The following is a 22,929-nucleotide window of genomic DNA, read 5'->3' as shown; positions in this document are numbered from 1 at the left end:
TGATCCAGAGATTTGTCGCGAAAGGTCGAACAGAACGCGATGTAGTGGTTGCCTTTGCAACAAGCACACGACTGTTCCTTTGATTGCGCTGTATGTGACCTTGTCGTCTGAAGATTTGACCTTCCTTGCGATGAGTGCGGTTTCGACGTCGCGATTTGATTATGAGCATGAGCTTGCTTCACGGCTTCGAGGGTGTGGATGCGATCGATTAGAAACGTCTTGAGCTCCGCAAACGTGGGGGGCTCGAGTTTCTCGCTAACACTTTTCTCCCACTCTTCGAGAGATGCTGGGTCGAGCTTGCGAATCGTCATGTGCACGATGATGTGATCCCCTCATTTCTCGGGACTATCGAGAAGTTCGAGCGCGCCAAGAGCTTCGCAAGTGTTGCTGTGCAAGCTCTTCAGTTCTGATGACGACTTTTTCGTGACACGAGGAATCGCGAAAAGTGTCGCGAGATGAGAATCCGTCAAAAGTCTCTTGTTTTCGTACCGTGAGACGAGAGTTTCCCAGGCTCGAGGGAAGTTTTTTGCGGTGAGAGAAATGTTTTTGATAAGTTGTAACGGTTCATCGGTCACACTGGTTTTGAGGTAGTGCAGCTTTTCCACTTCCGAAAGTTGCGAATTTTCGCGAACCATCGACGAGAAGAGGTCGTGAAACGGCTTCCATTCTGAGTAGCTGCCCGCGAAAGTGGGCAGTTCGATACGCGGTAACCGTTTTGATGATCCTCCTGCTGGTGCGTCTTGAGGAGCTGCAGCGGCTTGCGCGGTTGCTGCAGGCGCAGGCTTTAGCGATTCGAGAAGATCAAGCATCACTCCTTCGCCACTCAAGAAGTGCTCTTCACACAGTCCGTAATGATCTTTCGCGAAGTACGAAAGCCTTTTGATCGCGTCGAGTTGATCACCTTTTGCTGCGAACTTGATCTCGCTGATCTTTTCGTGATTCTCTTGGAACTTATTCCAACTTGAATTTAAAGCATCAAGCCGCGACTTCACCTGCCCGTAAGTGATTTTTGCCTCGCCGAGCTTGCGCAGGTTTTCGACGGCACGAGAGATGCGCCAAATGTAGTCGTTTTGACGTTCGATATGTTCTTCGATCGACATGTTGATGTACGAGAGGATTTAAACTCACGCGACGAACTGAGTTTTCCCGAACGAGACACAAACACACTGATAGTAGCGCGACGCGATTCACACTTCGAGAGATCGGTGTTGTTGACGCTCAGATCTTAGTCACGGTCACTATAGAGGACACCGCACGTTTGAATTTAACGGACGCGACTGATTTTGGTGATGGTTTTCACCGATAACGAGATTGTTCACTTTGATAACGTGAACTCTCACAACTTGATGCACACGCGATAGTTCCGTTTCACTCACTAGCTAATTCGTTTTCCCGTAAGTCGCAACGATTCGAAAGATTCGACTCGATTTGCGAATGATCCGATTCGATTCGCGACTGATCCGGCTCGAAGGACCAAAAAATGTTTAGAGAGATGGCAAAAAGATATGGATCATCGACGTGGGATCCGCGAATTAGTGATGAGAACGAGTGTGAATGAAACGAAAGTGATGTTGAGATGGAGAGAGATAATGAATGCCGATAAACTAGATTTTTGTTGGTTTTGATGAGGCGATACAAACCGTATCGCAAGAGAACGTTACAGAGAGTGAAGATTTTATAGAGCGAGAGAACACATAGATTATACACATACATGATTTCGAGATAGTGGACAATACATGAGATACAGCTGATGGGTTTTGAGTCGCGACACGGGCAAGCGGCGAGATTTGACGCAGAGACGGCAAGTAAACATTGCACGCGAGTGTGCGTACATGTACGAGGACGATTTTGAGTGTCGCGAGACACACATTTAACTATTCGATACCGTGCCGAAACACCCTTCACCTGAAGAATTTGATTCTTCATTTTGTTTGTCAGTCACGCTTTCATTTTGATGTTGCATTGGTGACTGTATTGATAGCGCCTCGAATTTATTATGAGTTGATGCACCTAACCAGTAATCTTTCAAGTTGAGTTGTTTTCGCTTTCGCTGATACAGTTCAGGACTTATGCTTCCTCTTCCTCTTTAGCCTGACGTCATTGTCCATTGTGAAGTGCCTTCAGTTCTATTTCCCGGGCTTTTTGAATTTCCCGCATTTGCGGGGACACCCGCGCCACCAAGCAGCTCAGGCAGAATGATCGAACAGTGAGTGGTAGATCACGACGCAATCATTGGAGAAGCAGAAACAAGACAGCAGGCACGATCTCCAATCGCATCCAAGCTTGACGCATGCACATAGCCCAGTATCAGAGAGAGAGACAGCAATTGTTGACGATGCCGTAGAAGAAGTAGGGTTAGGAATCCAAATGCTTTTCACCTCACTTTTCCCAAAAACAGCTCACCGAGGAAAGAATTCTATTTATGGAGGTGAATAGCAATTTTGTGCGTGTTATGTTATCCACACAATCGCACGGATAGAAAAGTGGCTATCGATGATAGCTGCGAAACGAAACTCCGCAGATGGTGAATTACAACGCTTCTGGCGAAAGGCCGATCAGTGACTGTAATCCATACTTGAACTTAAAAGAATGTAGTCGAATGAATAGAGAGCTGGAAGAGCGAACCTGCAGTGACGTAGTTTGAATGCTGAATGGCTCGGCACCGTAGTTACGGGTGTTTATATACAGCCTTGTGTTAGAATCCCCGTCTCAATTTTTGTTTATCGGGTGTCTCCAGCCGCTCTGTTGCTCCCCTTGAAGACGTTGGTGTAATGTAGTCACAGTGTTCTCTCTAACGGAAATCACCACCTGGTATATCATAGAAGCGGTCGTGATAGGAGGGGCGTGATCTCCCTCTCTTTCTTAGCCCGAAAAATCTGTAATGACCTGACGTGCAGCATCAACTTCAATAAGATTATCAAATTCAGCGTACACTAGGCAATTCACAGTTTCTTTGAGAGCATCGTCGAACCGCACTTCGACCCTGAGAGTTCCATGTTTGACGAGCGACCAGTGCGATGTACAGTTGGCTGAGAGATCGGGGGTTAGGTCAAAAGCCAATAGACAATTTCCTTTAGCGAACTGCTGCCGGCCGATACCGTTTCCTTCGTTCAGAAAATGAATCCCCGTACCGGAGAAGAGGGTGTGATAAGCGTCCACGTAGAGTTCGTCTTTGCCAAAACTCATCTGTAGCTTCGATGGGACTTGCACCCCGTCGACGTACAACGACAGGAAATTCAAAGAGTAGTTTTGAAAATTGAACGGATTGCGCTGTCTGTCGCCGTTGAAGGCTTTATTGCTGACAAAACCGATTATCACTCGTTTCGGTAGTTGTCCGAGTATGACATTGTCCAGTGTTTCTGCCTGTACTCCTGCGTGTATGGTGAAAGACTTGACCTCGACTTTGGTTACGGGATATTTTGCCGTACCTTTGGCTAGCGTCCGTGCGCGCGCCAGCAAGATTCCAGGGCTGATCTTCATTCGGCGAACGAGCAGTGAAGTTTCCAGTATGTGCAGCTTGTGGCGATTTTCGGCTTCCATGATGCAAAAACTGTCTCTTGATCTCACAAGTCGAAGACGCAGTTCCACACCGTTGATTAAAAATTTGTCTTGATTAAATACGTCACAGTGCAGATGTCCAATCAGATCAACGGTACGTGCATTGCTTATGATCCGTTTGCGTTCGATGAAACCTCGGTCAGCACCGACGGCGTCGGCGTCGTATACATCCGATACGCCATCCTCGCTGTCGTACCATAGAGCCGAAGAAAGATGGGATTTTTTGGCGGGGGGGTGCGTAATTCAGTAGAGTCTCTATATATGCTCGATAGGCGTAAGAGTTGTTGGCTGGTGAGACTAGTTTTTGATTGAAGAATATATCGACTTGATTGAACATCGAGTGAAGCAGATTGTTTACCGGAGTGGCATGCGGAGTAGCCGCGTTGCCTTCGCCTGCCGGTGGGGTAGGAGCAGACGGTTGTAGCTTCACTCGTACGCTAAGCATAGTGTGTGCCAAATCGATGGACTCATCACCGTTTCCAGGTACAATAAATTCAATCGGGGAATCGTCGGTTAGAGATGATACGGGCTTGTAGTGTACCCATTGACCAGCCTCAATAGACGTCTGCGTTGGTGGTAGAGAAAACAAATCCAGTTCCGACTTCATACACTCACCCGAGTGCGCGTGCAGGAAGGCCATTGTTGATGTTTAGATTGAAGACGAGCGGCGCGTGGGCTTACCGGGGTCCGAATATGTCTGTAAGGTCCCGTTTTTTACAACACTTTTTCCGCTTAGTTTTCTTGACGGTTCCGGCACGCTTGGGTATCTTGGCCGATGTTTTCTTTTTCGACCTTCGTCTAATTTTTCTCGTAGTACCAGCTGCTCGGTGCGCGCCGACAAGTCTGTTGACGCGGGCAATGTTTGACTGACGCGCTAATCCGCCGGCTCGGCTTTTATAACCGCTACCCTTCATGAGTTTATCAATTTTTTCTTCAGCAGCTCTTTTCAATTTGTGTCCTGATTCTATGAATCGACTCTTGACTGCCTGTTTGAACGGAGTGTCGTTTCTTACGTCTGTCATGACGTTCATCCCTGCACGTAGTGCTTCTCTTCCGACCGCGCGAGCACCACTGGACAGCAGAGGTAGTATTCGACGAAACAGGCCTCCCAAGAAGCTGCCGATTCCGTGCCCGCGTTGATGCGGTGCTCCTCGGTAAACCGTCTCAATGCCTCCACCGCCGAGCTGATTTTCGTAATGTTGTATATAATGAGCCATGTCGTACCTGGTATGTTTTCCCTCTCTCTCTTTTGCTAAGCGACTCCTGTGATTCCAGTCAATTACTGAACGCGTCTAAAATGCAGCGTTACCGTCAGTGTCCCGCTCGTGAATGGTGCTGGACTACCGAATTGATCTCTTATATCGATCTCGATGGTTTGAAAGTTCGTGAGCATCAGTGGTACGTAGTACAGTGGCGATAGTGTTTTCATCTCTGATTCGCCTTGTAAGATATTGTCTTTGCCGCATGTTTGAATGACTCGTAACAGCGGGGCGTAAACATCTCCAACGATACGTGGCTCCACCAGATCGCAATAAATAAACATCTGGCAGCCGGGGATCCTTGATGATTTGTTGGTTTCGGATAGCTTGCAATCTGATACCTCAACTGCACCTTCCCCAGGAGTATTGTAATCTGTGACACAGGGTATCGTTTCATTTTTCACTGGCGCATACCCCCGAGGGTGTTCAAACGTGAGTGGATAATGAATTTCGGCCAGTCCGACTTCCCAGTCTCCCGTTAGTTGAATCTGACGCGGTAACTGGGTAATGTAACAGCACGTCCGATTCTCCGGAAAAAACTGCATCGAGCTGTTGCTCGGTAAAGTTAGGTAAAACTGATCCCGGGACATTTTCTTTGATACACGAGTCGAACGGTGAACACTCAACGACTGCGAGACATACTGCAATAACACGCTATTTTATCATCCCCGTGTTTCCCCCTCCACACGCTGAAGTTCAGGGTCGTAGAACAAGCCGTCGATTACTTCGCCGTTGAGATCTTCCAAGACGTAGACTATCGGTGAACGTGCAAGCACTCGTCGGATCTTGAATAATTCTTCGCTCCAGTTTGCCGCGTAGCCTTTTTCAAATGTTCCCTTGGTTTTACTAATTCGTACAAAATCATTCTTATGGAATCTCGGTTTGCCATTTGGACGCGGAGGATAACGCTTTTCCATGTGGGCACGTGCTGTAGCAGCATTGCGAAGCGTCACTTCCGACGGCGCCATGCCGATGCTCGAGTAAACTGTATTGTTGTACGCTTGCACGATTTGCAGTAAAACATCGACGTAGCGTTGCGTCTTTTTATGCGTGAAGTAACGCCACAGGCGTTCTTTGAGTGTACGATTGAATCGCTCCACGATAGCTGCTTTCACGTCGGGATTACGAGTAACACGATATCGTATTTCATTGTCGCGAAGTATCTTCTGAAAAGCACTCCCGACAAATTCTTTACCTTTGTCCGTTTGCAGTAGGTCGGGTCTGCGCGGCGTAGTGTGTAACACTTGCTCGAAACCTTCAGCAACGGTTGCGGCTGTCTTTCGTTTCAGCGGGACCACCCATGCGTACTTGCTCAATACATCGATGACCACCAGGAGATAGCGAAAACCGTTGTTGCGGCTCTTCATGGAACTCAGGTCAGCCAGGTCAGCTTCCCATACGTCGTCTATGTTGGAAACGTTGTACCTTGCTCTCGGAAATTTCCTGTGCACGGGCTTGTGTAAGGTGTAGGCATCCTGAGCTGCCAGCCATTTTCTCACCGAATCGCGAGAGTTGTTTTCGCGTGCAACTTCTTCCAGAATTCGTGCTCCCGCGTAACCGGCAGTATGCGAGGGATTGTAATACGTTTCTTCAAGAAGAGTCGTCATTTTTTTTCAGCCGAAGTGTTTTCCAACCGGATTTTGCTCCGGTGGTGCGTTTGCGTAGAGCGTATCCTGCGTCGTGAGAACGGCTGGTTACGGGTGTAACGTTTGCGGAACTTCGTCGCTTCGTCGGGGAACTACTGGTGTGTGTCAATAGTTGTTGCGATGTTACCGTCGGTAGACCCGGAGCGTCGAATATGCGTATGTCTTTCCAAAGCGTATCGTTCCCCACGTATTCTCGGGGTACGTTGGTCGTCTGAAGAAACCGTGCAAACTGACCAGCCCCTGTAGGAGTAAAAGTCTTCCTAGATCGCATGGCATGATTGACCAGGTCGACGATGTTTGCGCCGGGAACTGTAACGCCGTCTAACGAGACGGTTCCTGCGGCATCCCAAGAAAATCGTTCCGGTACGCTGCCGAGTTCGCGCATCAGCATTTCGGCCTTTGCACGATACTTCCTTGGTACCGCTGACGCGACTTTCTTTGCGCGCGCTTGAACGTTGCCAGGACTCGCAGCTACGGTGGGAGATATCATTGATTCTTCGGCTGTGTTTCCGTCTTCTTCTTCCTCCTCCTCCTCTTCCTCCTTCTCCTTTTCCTCGAGAACGTCTAATTTCATGGGTTTGCGTGCGTCGTTTGCAAAAAACAAATATCGTTGAAGTACCTGCTGATAGAGTTTCCATTTTTCTGCGTCGTCTTTCGACGGTTTGTTCAAGATGTCCTTCATCTCGTTGTCGAGTCTTGAAACGGGATCGGTGTGTGTGGTAGTTGTATTTCCAGGTGAAAGCGTAGTGGCTATACCCTCGCTGACGCGTTGTTGAAATCTCTCCATACTCTCCATAGGAATTAAAACCATCTTCTTTGTACGTTCCATTTTGCTACTTGGAGAAGAGGCTGGAAGCTAAAGTCCCGAGTAACGGAGCGAGCAAGAGGGTGAGAAATCCGTTCCCACGTTGAACAAGAAAACGTTTCTTGGACTTCCAGGTACCCCGGTTGCTGGCCAACCGCCGTAATGTCTGTTTATGACGTGCCAGACGATTTTTCTGAATTCTGGACAGTGCTACGTTACCCTCCAAGGTGTTCAATGCACACTCACAAATGGTCTTTACCAGCGAATTGTCGGCCGTGCGTAGCAATGCCCATCTCTGCGACGGGTTCAATTTCTGCAGAGCGTGCAGCGCTACTGCGTTTGCTTTGGTGAAATCGGCACGAGCTCTGCGACGGGACGCGGTACGGCGTATTCGAGGCATCACAGCTGAACGACTGGAACCCGGTGCGCATTGGTGACCTTTATATCCTTTCGCGGAACGTAGACATAGTGATTATCGTCCGAAGGGAAGATGTTTGATCGGAAACTGCAATTCTCCGGAGTGGATTGCTTCAGGTCGAAAAGCAGGTATCCGTGTGGCGCTGCGGTAGCGTCGTGATAGGCTTCTTGAAGAAACCTCGGATCTTCGGGATACACCTGTCTGGCAAGGTGTTGAATTTGGGCACGATCCCGTGGATTTTTGAAGAAGACTATGTAGTTTGCGTTGAGGGAAATATCTCGTTGACCGTTGCCCTTGTGAATGAGATTTTGTGTTATGTAGAAAACGCTGAGGTTCTTATGATGACAGACCTTGGTAAAAAGATCAACGACGACATTGTTTGAAGCCTCTCGCATCAGATCATCGATTACCAAAAGTTTCGGTTTTTTGTCACCCTCGTAATCGGCGTGTTGCGGTAACCCCTCGCGGTACTCTATTCTCTTGTCCCCGTCGTACAACGGCTGCCATTCGTCAAAGTTGGTACTTTGGTACATATCACACGACTAAATCTTGTGTCGCACATTGACGTTCCATGACGCAGAAAGTTCTTGACGAAATTTGATTTACCGCATCCTGATGGCCCGGCTACAATGGGCGAAAACGGATGTTTCCAACGTGTGTCCGTCATCGAACAAGAAGAAGAAGAAGAAGAAGAAGAAGAAGAAGAAGAGGAATCCATGGATAATGCGGGATCTATAAAAAATTGAAACAATTGAAAACACGTTCTTTTACTACGCTAGCTTGCTCGCGGCGGCGGCGGCGGCACTCCCTTCGTGCGCTGACCATGAGCTTATTCAAGCGCACGCGGAAGCGTAACCGCGCAGGTACGAGCTCATCGGCGCGGTCGCGGTCGAGCTGATTGTGCGTGAGGCGCGTACGCCATGAGCTTATTCGTACGCGTGCGCGCAGTGATATCAGCTTGAAAACAGCGCGCCCCGCCGCGGTTTACGAGATGAATTTTTACGAACAATGCGAGATTTTTCACAATTTTTCATGCGTAGGGTTTAAGCGTGGTACTAACCTTTATACAGTTTGGCGGGACACATACAAGAGAGTATCTGATGGGTTGGCCTGGCGTCTCGCCGGTTGGAATAACAGGCGGTTGGGGTAAGAATCCCTTCGGTGTCCTCTGTCTGTCCGTCTATTTGTTTGTCTGTCTATCTATCTGTCGCTCAAACGCGCGCGTGGCTTGCCGTCCGGGTGTCTGTACTACCGCAGGGTGAGAAGACGGAAGCTGTGGTGTGCAACTGCTCGGAGTCTGGGATCTTCGTCATCATCCAGTGCGATAACCGTAGGGCAGCGTATCGAAACTCGTGACGCAACAACGCCTTTTCACGTACACCGGTTTACACGTTTTGTGCTCGGAGCGCGTCACGACTGCGTGCAGTTCCGTTCGGCGAATGGCGCGATACTCCAAGAGAATGGGTGCAGCGGCTTCTACCACCATCCGCTTGATGGCCTCGAAGTTGATTTTCGAGCTCGTTGCGTGATTCAGTGATATGCCTTTCACCTTGCACATTTCCACCTCTTCACCATTCGGACGTTTAATGATGAAAGCATAGAATTTTGGCCCTCCCGAGACGAAAGCGCGTATAAAACTCCCACGGCTGTAAGACGCTAACTCGTCCGTCAGGTCGCCAAGAAAGTTACCCGTGGGAGGTTCATACTCGTTTGGCCTTCGGAGGTTTCGGGTATAAATTACTGAATCGGTGTCGTAATAGAACACGCGCCGATCGAGCTTCTCAAGGAACGAGAAGAGCTTCAGCCGAGCCTGGGCAGTGGTGTACGAGGCAATCACGACGTTTGCCAGCGCTGACGGTTCAACGCTGTGTTGCGCGTGCGACCAACGCACGTACAACACTTCGTCGTTCACGGGCAGCAAACCGGACACCTCGACTTCAGGGTTGGTCAAACGCTCGAGCAGCTGCTGACGCGTCTTTATAACCTCTGTTTTTACCAGATTCTCGCGTTGCCCGAACTTGCCCCAAAACGAATTTAAGCATAATTTGGAAACTGATCGCATGCCGGGATTCTTAGCAATACACTCGCGATCTAGCCGTATACCCTCGACCCGCTCATACTCATCAAGGTAGCGCATTCGAGCCGACTCGTCCTCGCATTCAGCAGGCCAACCACTTGCCTCTTGCTTAATCTTGAGGAAGGTGTCGATATAGCCGGCGAAATGCCCACCTTGACGAGTAGTCGGGTCAAACGATGTCACCGTATACGACCAGATCTCGCTTATGCTCCTGATCTTGTATCCCATTTCCACGGCTTTTTTTCATTCGATCGACACCCACGTGCCCTCGAATTCTCGCGCAGCCTCGTCATCATGTCTACACTCGTCCTGGTTCAAACTCTGACAACATGAGCGGCACAAGGCAAACATGAGTTTGTCATGCATGCGCACCGGTAAAACAGGGTGATAAAGATTGCGAGGCGGTAAAACTCGGCACTTGATGAGCCCCTCAACTCGCGTGATGTCGCAACCGCTCGACCCTGTCAAGAGCTTACACTCCTCTCCAACGTAGACCGTCGGGTGGCCAACAGGGAACCTTCCATTCTTACAGATGAACGGATACAACGAGCAAACATCGACGTATCGTATTTCCTCGTACGCGTTGCCCGTTGCATCTGTTTTCACCTCGTAGTATCGGGAAGCGTACCCCGTTCGACCGCCGTAGAACGCATCACGCGGATTGAGTGCTTCGCTCGTGGCAGTGCCAGCGATCAGCGGGTGTGTTGCCACGTACTCCCTCATCTCCTCGTTCTCCTTCAAGCTCCGATCAAACTCGCATTCCCACTGTTCCGTCACGCGGTAACCCAATTCGCACATACGGCTGATCTTTGCACGAGTTTCCTCGTAACGCCTATCCAACGTCTCGCCGTTGACGCTACGCCTATCGCGGTTGATTCGTAAACATTTACGACAGCCGTGCCAGAAACAACCGTGAAACTCGTAGACGTGTCGCGTACCGTCGCCCGCGACATGGTATCCGTCCACCTTGCGACCCGTCTCCGGAATCCGAAACTCACGTCCGTTTCCGGCATGCCTGATGTCAATACCCAGCTCGCGCTCTTTCACGACCAACCACTCCAGAGCCTTACGAGACTGGGCATCGGCAAGACGATAGCCGCCCGGTGGCAGGATACCTATTCGCTCCGGTTGTAAAAAATTTTTACGGAACAGCACCGAACAAGCCGAGGCAATTGTCGTGCTCTCGGTAAAGGGACACACTCTGCCGCACTCCAGAAATATGTCCCTGAATGCTACGCACGCACGTCGCAGAATATCCACGTCCGACCGACAGTACGACAACAATTCCGCGTCAAAGTCGAACAGATGGTCGTTCGCTACAGCCTCGTTGTACCATGAGTAAAACTCTGCTCGCGCATCGCTACTCATGGTATCCGAAGAGTAAAACTTCGCCGCGGGGAGCGGTCCCACGTAACCCACGTTTTCAGGGGTATTGAAAAGGTGGGGAAATACACCTTTCACGGAAGTAGTCGGTGGTCCAAAAGCCTTCGGTAGCGCCGATAATGCCATAGGCATATATGCTAAGGAATCCAGAAATCGGGTGTGACCCGTTTCGAGCATAATGATCTTACTGCCGCTTAGGATGACCTGCGGCGGGTTTCCATCCCGCTCAACCATATGCCGCAGTATGAATTGCGCGTCAAAACCTTTTGCATTGTGCGCAATGCATACGATGCGGGCAAAGTCCTGAACGGGCCGAGTAGCAAAGTCTACCAACTCCTTCACCGGTTCCCTCCTGAAAACGAACTCACGTACGAGCCCGCAAGCGGAACAGCCGTTCGATATATCGGGATCGTGGATACATTGCGTACACACTTGTCGCGCTACGCACAAGTTCGGCACATGTATGTTTGTCGTCGCGTCACCGTCTACCGTCTCGCATTGCTGCGTTTCGAAATCATAAAAAATGAAGATGTAACGTTTCGGTCTTGTCGCGTCTTTCAGCGGCGTCATGAAGCAGTAGTGATTGTACGGTCTGTTGCAGCGGCACGTTGCGCAAAAACGAGTTTCACAAATGTGTGCCCTCCGCGAAAGATTTACGAATCGCTCGCAATTCCGGCATATACGCAGCGTTGCACAAACGGAACGACGCGGACTGAAGGAGCCGATCCTACGGTGGTACTCCAGACAACCGTTACCGCGGAACACGCGTCTGCATTCGGGACACTCGATTTCGCGAGACTGGCTGTTGCACGGTGGCGATGCGAGGCACTGTGGGCACTTTACGGAACATCGGTGTTCGTACCCGTTGTTAAATTTCCTATTGCAGGGTTGACAGAAAAAGGCCCCTGCTGCCGCCGCGGTTAAATTTACAATTGGGCAATAATGCTGTTCTTCGGGATAATACAGCAGATTCAATCGGTGCCTGACATCGCCTGTTCCGTTTGCTCTTACCACGGCAGTACCGTCGTAAAATGCCGCTTCGCCGGTACCTAGCCTCCCCAACTCGTACACTGTGATGAGGAATCCCTCGCGTGCCAGATAGTTCTGGAACTGTGCGATTTCATGCACTGTGCACCCCGTTGGCGGAATCTCGACACCGGCGTTCGCAACAAGATTACGCGCTTCTGCACGCTGGAAACTGAACCTAGCGAATCTCACCATCTCGTAATGCTCGTGCAGAGCGCTACTGCGGTTCGGACCTCTCTCGGCGTGAGCCTTGGCTACAACGAGAGCACGAGGTAAACACAACCCGTCACTGTTGACAATCTGCACGACGGATCTTTTGAGTACCCCCGCGTGCGTGATCGGCTTCGGCTTTCCGCGACCCTCCGGTACTCCAACACTGTGTACCGTCACGGTGAAGACGCTGTCGACGCCAAACTCTGATGCGCTCTGGGCTACGCTGAAAACCAACTTCCAGAGGTCACTGTACCGCGAATTCCTCACCGGCCGGAACGATAACCACGCAGGACCATGATTAAAACTCTCCGCGCTAAACGTGAAACCTATGTAGTCGCTACTCCAACAGGTTGCTACTGTCACGAGCGCGCACATTTACCCAAAACTGTAACATATTACCGATCATAACAATTATCATTTTTCATATTATTATCTCTAGAGACAAGGAAGCATAGTTTTAGTTAGTACATATAAAATATTTTATCATAATCAGTTCGTGGTATAGCCAAGCGCAACGGCGTAGTTGGACAGCCAGCAACGTCAGCGTCTTCGCACCCGCCAGATCCCGGGTGTAATCAACACCGGGATGAGGCGAGCGCGAAATCACGCGCTTCGAGGATGACCGTTGCGAGGCGAGCCTTTGTTCGAAATTGCAAACGTCAGCGAAAACTCGCTCGCCGCCCGACGTTCCAAGGGGTGTCGGACGAGCGAGCGAAGACAGTCCCCGTTAGAGACAGCTAAGAACGACATCTACGGAACCCGGGCTCCTTCAGAGCTGCTGTGTGAAGAGTATCAGACTTAGATTCACCGACGATTAGAGTGAGAACCCCTCTAAAACTACAAGCGGTGTTCCAAAGCATCTCGCGTCGCGGCGTTAGTCCTTGAAGTAGTAATAAGTGTTGAACCTCGAGCCACGAACTCTATAGAGTAGTGTAGTACGTAAGCGAGTGAGTGAAGTGAACAGCAGCAACCGAGAGAGAGAGAGAGAGAGAAAGAGAGAGGAAACGTGAGTAGTATAGGAAAATACTGTAAGCTTCCTTGTCGATAACCCTGCTGCCTTTTAGTTTTTCATTAAATATTTCTACTCGCTTCCATTCAAAATTGGTATCACATAATCGAAATCCTCCAACCATTTCCCACGGAACGCCCTGTAGAGGACGTACACCTCCGAATCCACCAAAAAATAAAATAAAAAAACCTCTGAGAGATCAAGAGGGTTGAAGTCGTCGCGTGCGAGACCGCTCCGCACGTGACACTACGCCATAAGCATGCAGGTCTCTGAACGCGTCCTCCAGCCACTTCACTAGATTAACACCCGATTCAGGGGCCGCGATCTTCATTCGCAACTCACGCCCTGTGACCGCGAATTTACGAATGAATTTCGTTGATTCACCGATAACCGTGAAACGGTTACCCAGTGAATCAGTCCCGTCATCGGGTGCCTGACTTGACTCCTTCTCGCTCGCGGCTTCACTCTCCAGCCCCGATTCTCTCCCCATGTTTCCAGAGTATGCACCCTCTGTCTCGTCGTCGTCAGCATCGTCGTCGAATTCAAACGTCAGGAAGCTGTCTGTGTCTCGTCATCGTCATCGGCATCGTCATCGTCTGACTCTAATGTCACGTCAGAATCGTAATTCGGAGCCCTCCGGGCCCTACCCCCGCCGATCTGTATGCCCGAGGTACTGGCGCCCTCGTTCACGCGAAACGGTCCAACAGTTTGCATAAGACCCCCTGTTGTACATATAAAACAAAAATAAGACTAAACCCCCATGGTAAAGCGTCGTCAATCCGCAAGTATAGTTGAATTTCGCGGTTTTACTAGAAACGCACACCCTAGAGTACCCGCGTGATTAGCTCCCCTAAAAAATATCCTCGTCCATCGCCGGCGGAGTATAACTCATCTGAGTGAATATTCCACTCTCGGGTGTCTGCGGCCACGAGAATATTATCGCCTCATCCATTGGGGATATGGAATAATTGTCTCCTTCTTCTTCTGCTACCGCCGGCTCATGAGCATCGACCGGATCTAATTACCCGCCCCCACCAGAGAAGAAATTGCTCGTGAGTTCATATCAAAATACCTAGTCTGCATTTTTTGTTTTCAAACTTTTCCTATATACCTTGAATTTCCAACACTCCTGACGGACCTGGACGTGACAACACTAAGGTCGACGCCTGTGATGAATCGATTTCTGCAACGGACACAATAACCTTCAGTACACGCGTGAAAGAAGAATTCTAGAACACTTGGAACACCGCTCACGCACAACGTATTTACACACGGGTACTCCATGATATACGGCATATCGTACAGACAAATCATCTGGACTTACCGTCACGAGCTCCGACAGAAATCGACTCCTCGGCGGTCCTATCGTTCAACATCGTCTCATTCACCCCTGTCTCTCCCGCAATCGCCAACTCCTCGCAGGCAACACAGCCCTCGAGGAGAGCTGCCCCGTTCTCGCTAGTATCATCCATCATGAATTCTAACACAAGGAAATTTTGATATACCACTCGCGCACAACGTATTCATACGCGACAACTCCCTGCTACGCCACAGCGTACGGACAATCATCCGGACTTACCGTCACGAGCGGTAGAAACCGGCTCCTCGGTGGGCCTCCCCAGCGCTACTCCTTGCGACGCAATCGCCTCATCGGCGACGTCGACGACGATATCGCAAAGAGCCGCCTCATTCTCCGCGGAGTCCTCCAGCATCGCGCGGAATTCTAACGGTTGGAAAACTTGATCTAAATTTTTCCATATTACATATTTTCTTTTATCTTTTACCCCACTCTGAAGATCCGGTAATTCAAACTCCACACAAACGTACACTGCGCACAACACAAATAACAACTTACCGTTTCGCTCGTTGTACTCAGGCATCAGCGCCCGAACAACGGCGAAGCGGGTGGCACCCCGCTGACGAATTACACTCGCGGCTACACTGAGGCACTCGTAACCCCGCAACGCACCGGTGCTGTGGAGGTGCGCCAGGGCCCGTGCCCCGCAGACCGCCAGAAGCTCTCGCAAATGCCGAAGCAATTCCGCATGTGACATGCGGAACAACAGCTCCCGACGGAAAACAGGGCACACCCGCACAAGACTCGCGTTAGCCCTCCTAGCCTGGCTAGCTGCCTTCACCACCGCGTAACGGAGATCGTTAATTGATTGCATTATTTTGAAAATATGGCAATAATTGAAACAGAATGGTTGTTTTCGCCAACACTGCGATTTTCTAACTGAGAAGATCTCCGGGCCCACAACTATTTATAAGTTCAACAGGTTGGGTTTTGTTTAGGCCAAATGCTATTACAATACGTTACCACGCCGCTTCTTGAGCTAAGTATACGAAATTTTACTATGGTCCGCTAGCGTAAACCTTCCGCGGCGGTTCGCGGTGAGACACCCGCAGCCAGGGTGAAAATAAACCAAAGCCATCCGGACCCAACGCGGAGGCTGCCTGCTACATATGGCAAAACAAATCTATTGACAGCGATAATCATGGTTTTCTCATAATGAAACAAAGTTGTACAGCTGACGTCATTTATCCTGTTGAAAAACTTGCATGCCCTAAAGTCTACTTTGATTAACGGGAGAACGGGTATTCGTCGAGACATATGAAATTTAGAGATAAAATAGAAAACGATCCGATGGATTCACTCGCAATTCCTACCTCAAATCGTGGAGCTGATTCGACGGTTGGTAACGGTTAGAAACAAGTGTATTTGAGAATAATGTTAATACTCTTCTCATGCGACGTCTATGTATACCGCCATCGATAAACTGCAACTGTTTGTACCACCCTCAGAATAGGAAACGAGTTATAAACCTAATGCATACTGGACCTATGGAGATTGTAGACTCATCTTGAGACATCAAAATGATACAGCCGATGAGACCCCCTTTTGTATTCCTTCGTCCACTGAGGCATAACAATCAACATACCGTAAGAGCGTACGTTGGAAAAACAGGGACCAGCCTACCGTCCGACGCAAGGCCCAAACATTGCAAGTATAACACGGTCCATGCTGTATACACCCACAGCTCTTCCCATCATCTTTCTTCTGTTACAATGATTACGTATACGTCCCTCGATAGACTGCAACTGTTTGCACCAGCCTCAGAAACGGAAACGAGATATAAACCTAATGCAGGCCTACGGAGATTGTAGACTCATCTTGCGACAACGAAATGATACACCCGGTGAGGCCCCTTTGTATTTCCTCGTCGACCACTAAGGCATAACAAACAACATATCCTATGGCTGTACGTTGGAAAAGCGGGGACCAGGCTACCGTCCGGCGCAAGGCCCAAACATTACGGGTATAATACGGTCCATGCTGTACACACCCACAACTCTTTTCATCATCTTTTCTGTTACAATGATTACATATACATCCCTTGATAGACTGCAACTGTTTGCACCAGCCTCAGAAACGGAAACGAGATATAAACCTAATGCAGACCAACGGAGATTGTAAACTCATCTTGCGACAACGAAATGATACACCCGGTGAGGCCCCTTTGTATTTCCTCGTCGACCACTAAGCCATAACAAACAACATACCCTAAGGCTGTACGTCGGAAAAGCGCGGGCCAGCCTACGAGCCGTCACAAGTCCCAAACATTACGTGTATAACATGAACCATGCTGTATACACCCGCAACCCTTCCCATTATTTTCTTCTCTTGCAATGTCTACGTATACATACCTCGATAGACTGCAACTGTTTGCACCGACCATAGCTCCGAATTCGAGCTCTAAACCTAATGCAAGTTTGATACTGGCCTATCGAGATCGTTGGGTTTTCTGGCGACATATTTACATTTGTCTTACTCCCCATCGTGGAAACGAAATATAATCAACGGCGTAAGCTTGATATAGTCTGGTAAGGAACGCCTGAATCATACGAGGCATTAGAATTTCGTTAATTCTTTTTAGTCACGCTGCAAACGCCATTTTGTAGAGTGGGGGGTTACACCCTCTATATTCAAGTGAGATACAAAAGAGCGTCAGTCTTGCGACAACTACGGAAGAATCCTCACGTGAACTATGGCTACATCCAAATCTTCTGCACCAATGGGCAACGTGAATAAAATGTATAAAACATTTACGAAGGCTTTGAAAAAGACTGAGAAAAATCTGCTGTTGTCGACAACGTATAGTCTGAATAATTCTTTTACTAAGAAAATAGTCATCGATCTCGGTCTACGGCTCGACGATCAGTTTGAACCGGTCATCAAACTCGTCAACAACTCCTCCGGAGGCGTGCGTCTGACACCAGCGGCCTGGTCGCGACTCGCAGATGAGTTGGAGAATATCTCCGAATACCTTGACATAGAAGGATACACCGATGCCCAATGGTATTTTAATCGGATTGAGCTTGGTGGCTGCAACGTCGAATTGTCAACAGCACACGGTGAGCGAGCCGTCAGATTTGAAATACCTACGGAATCCGAAGTCACCGAATCAGAAGATAAGGAATCGAACTGCCCAGACACGGCCACCCAAGATGAGAACTTTCAGTCACCCGCCAAACGCCAGAAAGTGTATCAACCCACCATTGTAATGCAGAAATCCACATTCAACGGACTTAAAGCTATATTTGTGTGTGTCGACGAACGGCTACGAAGGCTTCAGCGTTTAGCCCATTCGGTAAACGAGTGCAAGAAATCATACGTCGCATACATAGCCGAGAAAGTGAATCTGACGCAGCTCAAGGAACCGAGTCTTCATCGCATCAGGCAAATAGCGGAGAAGGAATACGGCGCTGTCCTAGAACACATCGCGTCGTCAGCGAATCCTGCCTTTGTCGAGAATTACCTCAGTATTGTTCTCCTTGAAATTACCCGGCTGTTTCCATCATACCTCGCTGCTGAAATCAAGCAGGCCATCGAAACTGAGGACAAAGCCTTAGCCAGCCTCTGAACAAACTATTTCGACACTACCATCATTAAGCATCGGGATAACCTCTTGTCCGCTATTTCGCAATGAAGACCAAGGGCACCGTACAACTCGAAATTAATCAAGAGGAAATATCAGACGTATGTGTTACCCTGAGAATTTTTTCGTGTGAAGAGACTCGGATCAACACGGCTACACCCCGCCAAGCGAACGCAGATGCTGTAGATGAACCATTGTACGTGCCCAAAGAACAGCCTTATCCATGGGTGGTACTGTCTATACTCGTGATTGCTATGATTATTATAAGTATAGTGGTGATGTGGGGCGCTGTAACTATGTGACGTTGCACCTAGAGTGCAAGTCATAACAAACCCCAAGCCCGCGGGGAAGAGCCGAACGGGTGAGTCCTGTCCCGTCGGGAAAGGCCCGAACACAACCGAAGCCCCCCGACGCTCGGCAGAGCCGAGCGCCAGCAGCATTACGACCCCGACCTGCGAGGCAGTATCACGACGCCGAAGCACAGTCCAGGAGAAACGAAGAGGGAGAGAAAGAGAGAGAGAGAGAGAGAGAGAGAGAGAAAGAAACCCCAACACACACTCACACCGTCACACGCACACCAGTCTACACCCACGCCGACGACGCCAGGTTAGCCTGCATTCTACCGCCGATCTGCTCCTCCCCTCACAATACCAACTCTTTCTACCTCACGCTCCCCATCACACTACACCACCCTCCCCTCGCAATACCAACCCTTTCTACCTCACGCTCCCCGTCACACTACACCACCCTCCCCTCGCAACACCAACCCTTCCGACCTGGTATTCCCCGTCACCTCCCACACTCCCCCCGCGCGCGTACCTGTAAGTTAGTATTAAGTAACGCTAAGGGCTGAGGCGTGATCAGCCCCCGCTCAAGTCTACAACCCTTCTGTACCTCCTAGTTTAAGTCGACCCCCTTTTGCAAGGATATACACACTAAGTTTTACCTTTCACATCCGCCCCGTCTCTAATTGTCTCTCCCCCCCCCCCCACATTATTCGTGCGGACTCAAAACCCGTCACAACTATAACAAATAAAAACATCCTGCTCCAACAACAAGCAAGCAAATAGTAATAACCATGTACGTATTTGCACCTGTGTTAACCGAATAAACCTGCGAGGATGAGATTTGATTTTTCTACGCAATCCACCATTGAGTTCTGTTTCCTCACCCACCCACCCTGATCCTCGTACATCTAAGTATGCTTATAGTCTTGCATTAAGAAAGAGAGAGAGAGTGACCAGGTCTATATTTTACAAGCGCACGTAAACCTTAGGATAAACACTGACGGTTGGGTAAGGTCAGTGACACGAGCACCCGACACAGAGAGCAGGGATGGAGAAAGAACGAGAGCCAGGGTGGAGGCCCTGTAACCCCAAACGTCCAAGTCGCAGAGTTCGCTTCGTGAACGGAGGTAGCGGAGCCAGATGGGTAGGTGGCCCCAGAATCGGCCGCACGGCCAGGGGCACCAGGGTAAGGGGAAGGAGATCGTCCCGTGGTCAGGGTGCACAAGCCCAGAGGCCATCCCGTAGAGTTCGGAATCTGATTCGCGGTCAACTGTAGCCGGGGTAAGAGGTTGTCACACGATATTCGCCACGTGGCGAGGGGGTCGCGGGCGAAGGGCTGACGAGCCGCGGAACTTCGCGGCGGAAAAACCGCTCCTTGGTAAGGGGTTGCGGGAAAGGGGTGGTCATCCGGAGAAGCTTCTAGAATAAAATACCTCCTCGACGAGGGGCTGCGGGGAAAGGGGAAGGTGCCCCAAAATTTGCTCCTTGACGAGGGACGGCGGGGAAGGGGATGGCGTCCCAAAATTCGCTCCGCGGCGAGGGGCGGCGGGGGAAGGGGAAGGCGTTCCAAAGTCACTCCTAGGCGAGGGGCGGCGGGGGAAGGGGAAGGCGCCCCAAAGTCACTCCTGGGCGAGGGGCTGGCGCCGGAGAGGGGTGCGAGGGGGGTTTGTTGTGACGCCCCAAAGTGCCCCTATACTACTCAAATCGGTACGAGAATTTTCATGGTTTTCGGAATTAAACGAACGATTTAAAAAAAAAACGTATTTTCCGTTGGACCTCAACTTTTCAAGCTTCAGTGTCTTAATTCCAACAATATCGTATTCGTGAATGAATACATTAGTTTAGTGATTTGAAACAGAGATCTGTACAAAGAAAATTTTATTCACACACCAAACGTTATAATAGACAAATGAAAATAATATTGAATAATTATATGAATAAAAAAATATACAGCGATTACACGAAACCTCGAACCCCTCAATCTCTAATATAGTATGAAATGTACAAGACCAATACAAAAATAAACAAATATAACACAAACAGAATAAAAAAACTCGAATGGTGGAAAATGCATTGTGATTGGTTTTTTTTGTTATTCAAAATTTTTAGGTCTCAGGAAATATCGGTCGAAATTTACCCCCTCGCAGACTTCATGCGGCCTAGGACCGACGATACCGATAGACTAGATTTTGATAACGCCCTGAGTCATGTCATAAATATAATTGTATCGTATGACATGGGATGGAGTAAGCGTGGCAACGGACGCAGCTACGATAGTCTGAACGGGTAGGGCGCAATAATCGGGCTTCTCAGCAATAGAATATTAGATTTCGCAACGCGCAATCGTAAATGCAAAAAATGCGATCTAGGATATCCAAAAGAAGATCATGACTGTCGGCAAAATTATGATGGCAGCGCCAAGGCCATGGAAGCGTCTGTTGGAGCTCAATTAGTCAATCGCAACAGTATTCTCAAGGAGGCAGGGCTCGACATTCGAGTTGTCATCGAGGATGAAGACTGTTCAACGATAGCAGCAATACGCCGAGAGAGATCTCAGCACATTTTCAAGCTGGCCGATTCCAATCATCTGACGACAAATTTCTCTAACGAGTTATATGCACTGCGTTCTCGTTTCTCTGAACTCGGAGGAAAAAATGTCATTAAGCATATAAAAACTTGTTTTGCGTATTGTTGCGCGCAGTACGAAGGAAACACCGCCGATCTTGCAGCTGCATTGCGTAAATTGACTGATCATTTTTTTGGTAACCACGAAAATTGTGGAATATGGTGCGCACGTAGTTCCGAAAAAAATGGCCAACATCGAGTGCAATTGAAAAATAGTCAATTATATGAGCAATTGATGAAACTGCTGAATAAATATGCAGATAATGCTTCGAAATTTGCAGCACGCGCGTCCAGCCAAACTAACGAGAGTGTGAACTCAATGATAGCTCGAAAAGCACGTAAGTGCAACTGTTTCTCTTTGAGCGAATCGTGCCATTATCTCTATGCAGCTTGTGTTTGTTCTCTGAATGAAGGTGAAAAATATGTGTGTGATGTGTGAAAAAAGGCACAAATGACACCGGGTGTCTTCACAACAGAATTGGCGAAAAGAAGCGATGCGATACGAAAAGCTAGATCAACCTGAGAGAAATTGCCCGCTGCAAAAACTAGACGGAAGCAATTGCGCGTAGACAGGTAAAATTCACGAAAAAAACGTGAAACAGCAGAAGGAGTGCAATATCAGTCAGGTTGTGGTTTAGAGTTTGACACAGACATCGCTTGTACAAATTACTCTAATCCGTCCGAAAATAAACTTTTAAAATTAATTCCCGACAACTACGAAGTAATATATTTTGACCTCGAAACTTCTGAATTGTCTCACTCTTCAGACATACTGCAAATTGCAGCTAAGTCTCAGAGTTTCAGATTTTGCTCATATGTAAATCCAACGCAAGTAGTAGACGCGAGAGCATCTGCAATTACTGGGTTGAACAATGTGGCAGGAGAATTGCATTTACATGGTCAAAGAGTTGATTCAATTCCCATTAAAGATGCGCTGGTTGCTTTTTATGAATTCTAAAAACTATTTAGAAAACCTTTTCTACTTGTTGCTCACAATGCCACATTTTATGCAACACGTTTAGTCCTTGCTGTCGACAGTCATTCGATGACTGAAGACTTCCAATTAGTTGTCGTTGGCTTTACAGATACGTTGCCATTATTGAAATAAATTTATCTTGAGCGAAAGGGACTAGGAATGTTTAAGCTAGAGAAATTAGCTGAAGATATTCTAAATTTAAAGACCAACACACGTTCTCACGATGCATTATATGACATAGAAATACTGGAACAACTCAGCGTTGTTGCTATTGACATTGCCAGTTTCTTTACAACATGTAAACGATTTATTGAAAGATTAAATAATTGCATACACAACATAAAAGTTGCGATGGCATTCCCTTATTTGGAGCCGTTAAAAAATGTTATATCGGCAGGAATGCTCAAAAAAATGGCCAGCGCTGGCATTACGTACGACAGACTGAAAGAAGTTCAAAAAACTAGTGGAAAAATGGAGTCGTTAATTCATTATCAGAACGAATAATCAATAAGAAGCCTCTAGTCACCGAAAGTGAAAGAATATTACTGGCTCTTACTGATTTTCTTGCAAAGAACGTTAGTTAGCGTAAATTGATTTACGCGAACGAGTGATAAGCTGTAATATGCTTGTGAGAGTTTGTTACATTTGTAAGACGAAAGATCTATGCCGTTATGAAGATTTTCTTCAGTTTTGGATTTTGTTATTCA

The 22,929-nt window shown here is 48.5% G+C and overlaps 3 protein-coding genes across 3 annotated transcripts; all 3 read right to left on the bottom strand.

Moving 5' to 3' along the window:
- Positions 1–332: 332 nt before the first annotated feature.
- Positions 333–1,100, bottom strand: LOC124293942. The gene has a single exon (XM_046736993.1). The coding sequence runs from the start codon at positions 1,098–1,100 to the stop codon at positions 333–335; it is 768 nt and encodes a 255-aa protein (XP_046592949.1).
- A 7,971-nt stretch (positions 1,101–9,071) lies between these two features.
- LOC124293939 lies at positions 9,072–9,991 on the bottom strand. The gene is made up of 2 exons (XM_046736984.1): positions 9,348–9,991; positions 9,072–9,252 (listed from the first exon to the last, which is right to left on the bottom strand). Exons 1-2 carry the CDS (start codon positions 9,989–9,991, stop codon positions 9,072–9,074), a joined length of 825 nt encoding a protein of 274 aa, XP_046592940.1.
- Positions 9,992–10,006: 15 nt separating this feature from the next.
- Positions 10,007–12,760, bottom strand: LOC124293938. The gene has a single exon (XM_046736983.1). It carries the CDS (start codon positions 12,758–12,760, stop codon positions 10,007–10,009), a length of 2,754 nt encoding a protein of 917 aa, XP_046592939.1.
- Positions 12,761–22,929: the final 10,169 nt, after the last annotated feature.

Source organism: Neodiprion lecontei, chromosome 4 (genome assembly GCF_021901455.1).
Source record: "Neodiprion lecontei isolate iyNeoLeco1 chromosome 4, iyNeoLeco1.1, whole genome shotgun sequence".
NCBI lineage: Eukaryota > Metazoa > Arthropoda > Insecta > Hymenoptera > Diprionidae > Neodiprion > Neodiprion lecontei.
Note: the sequence above shows the minus strand (reverse complement) of the source record. Positions and strands in the feature narration are given on the sequence as shown.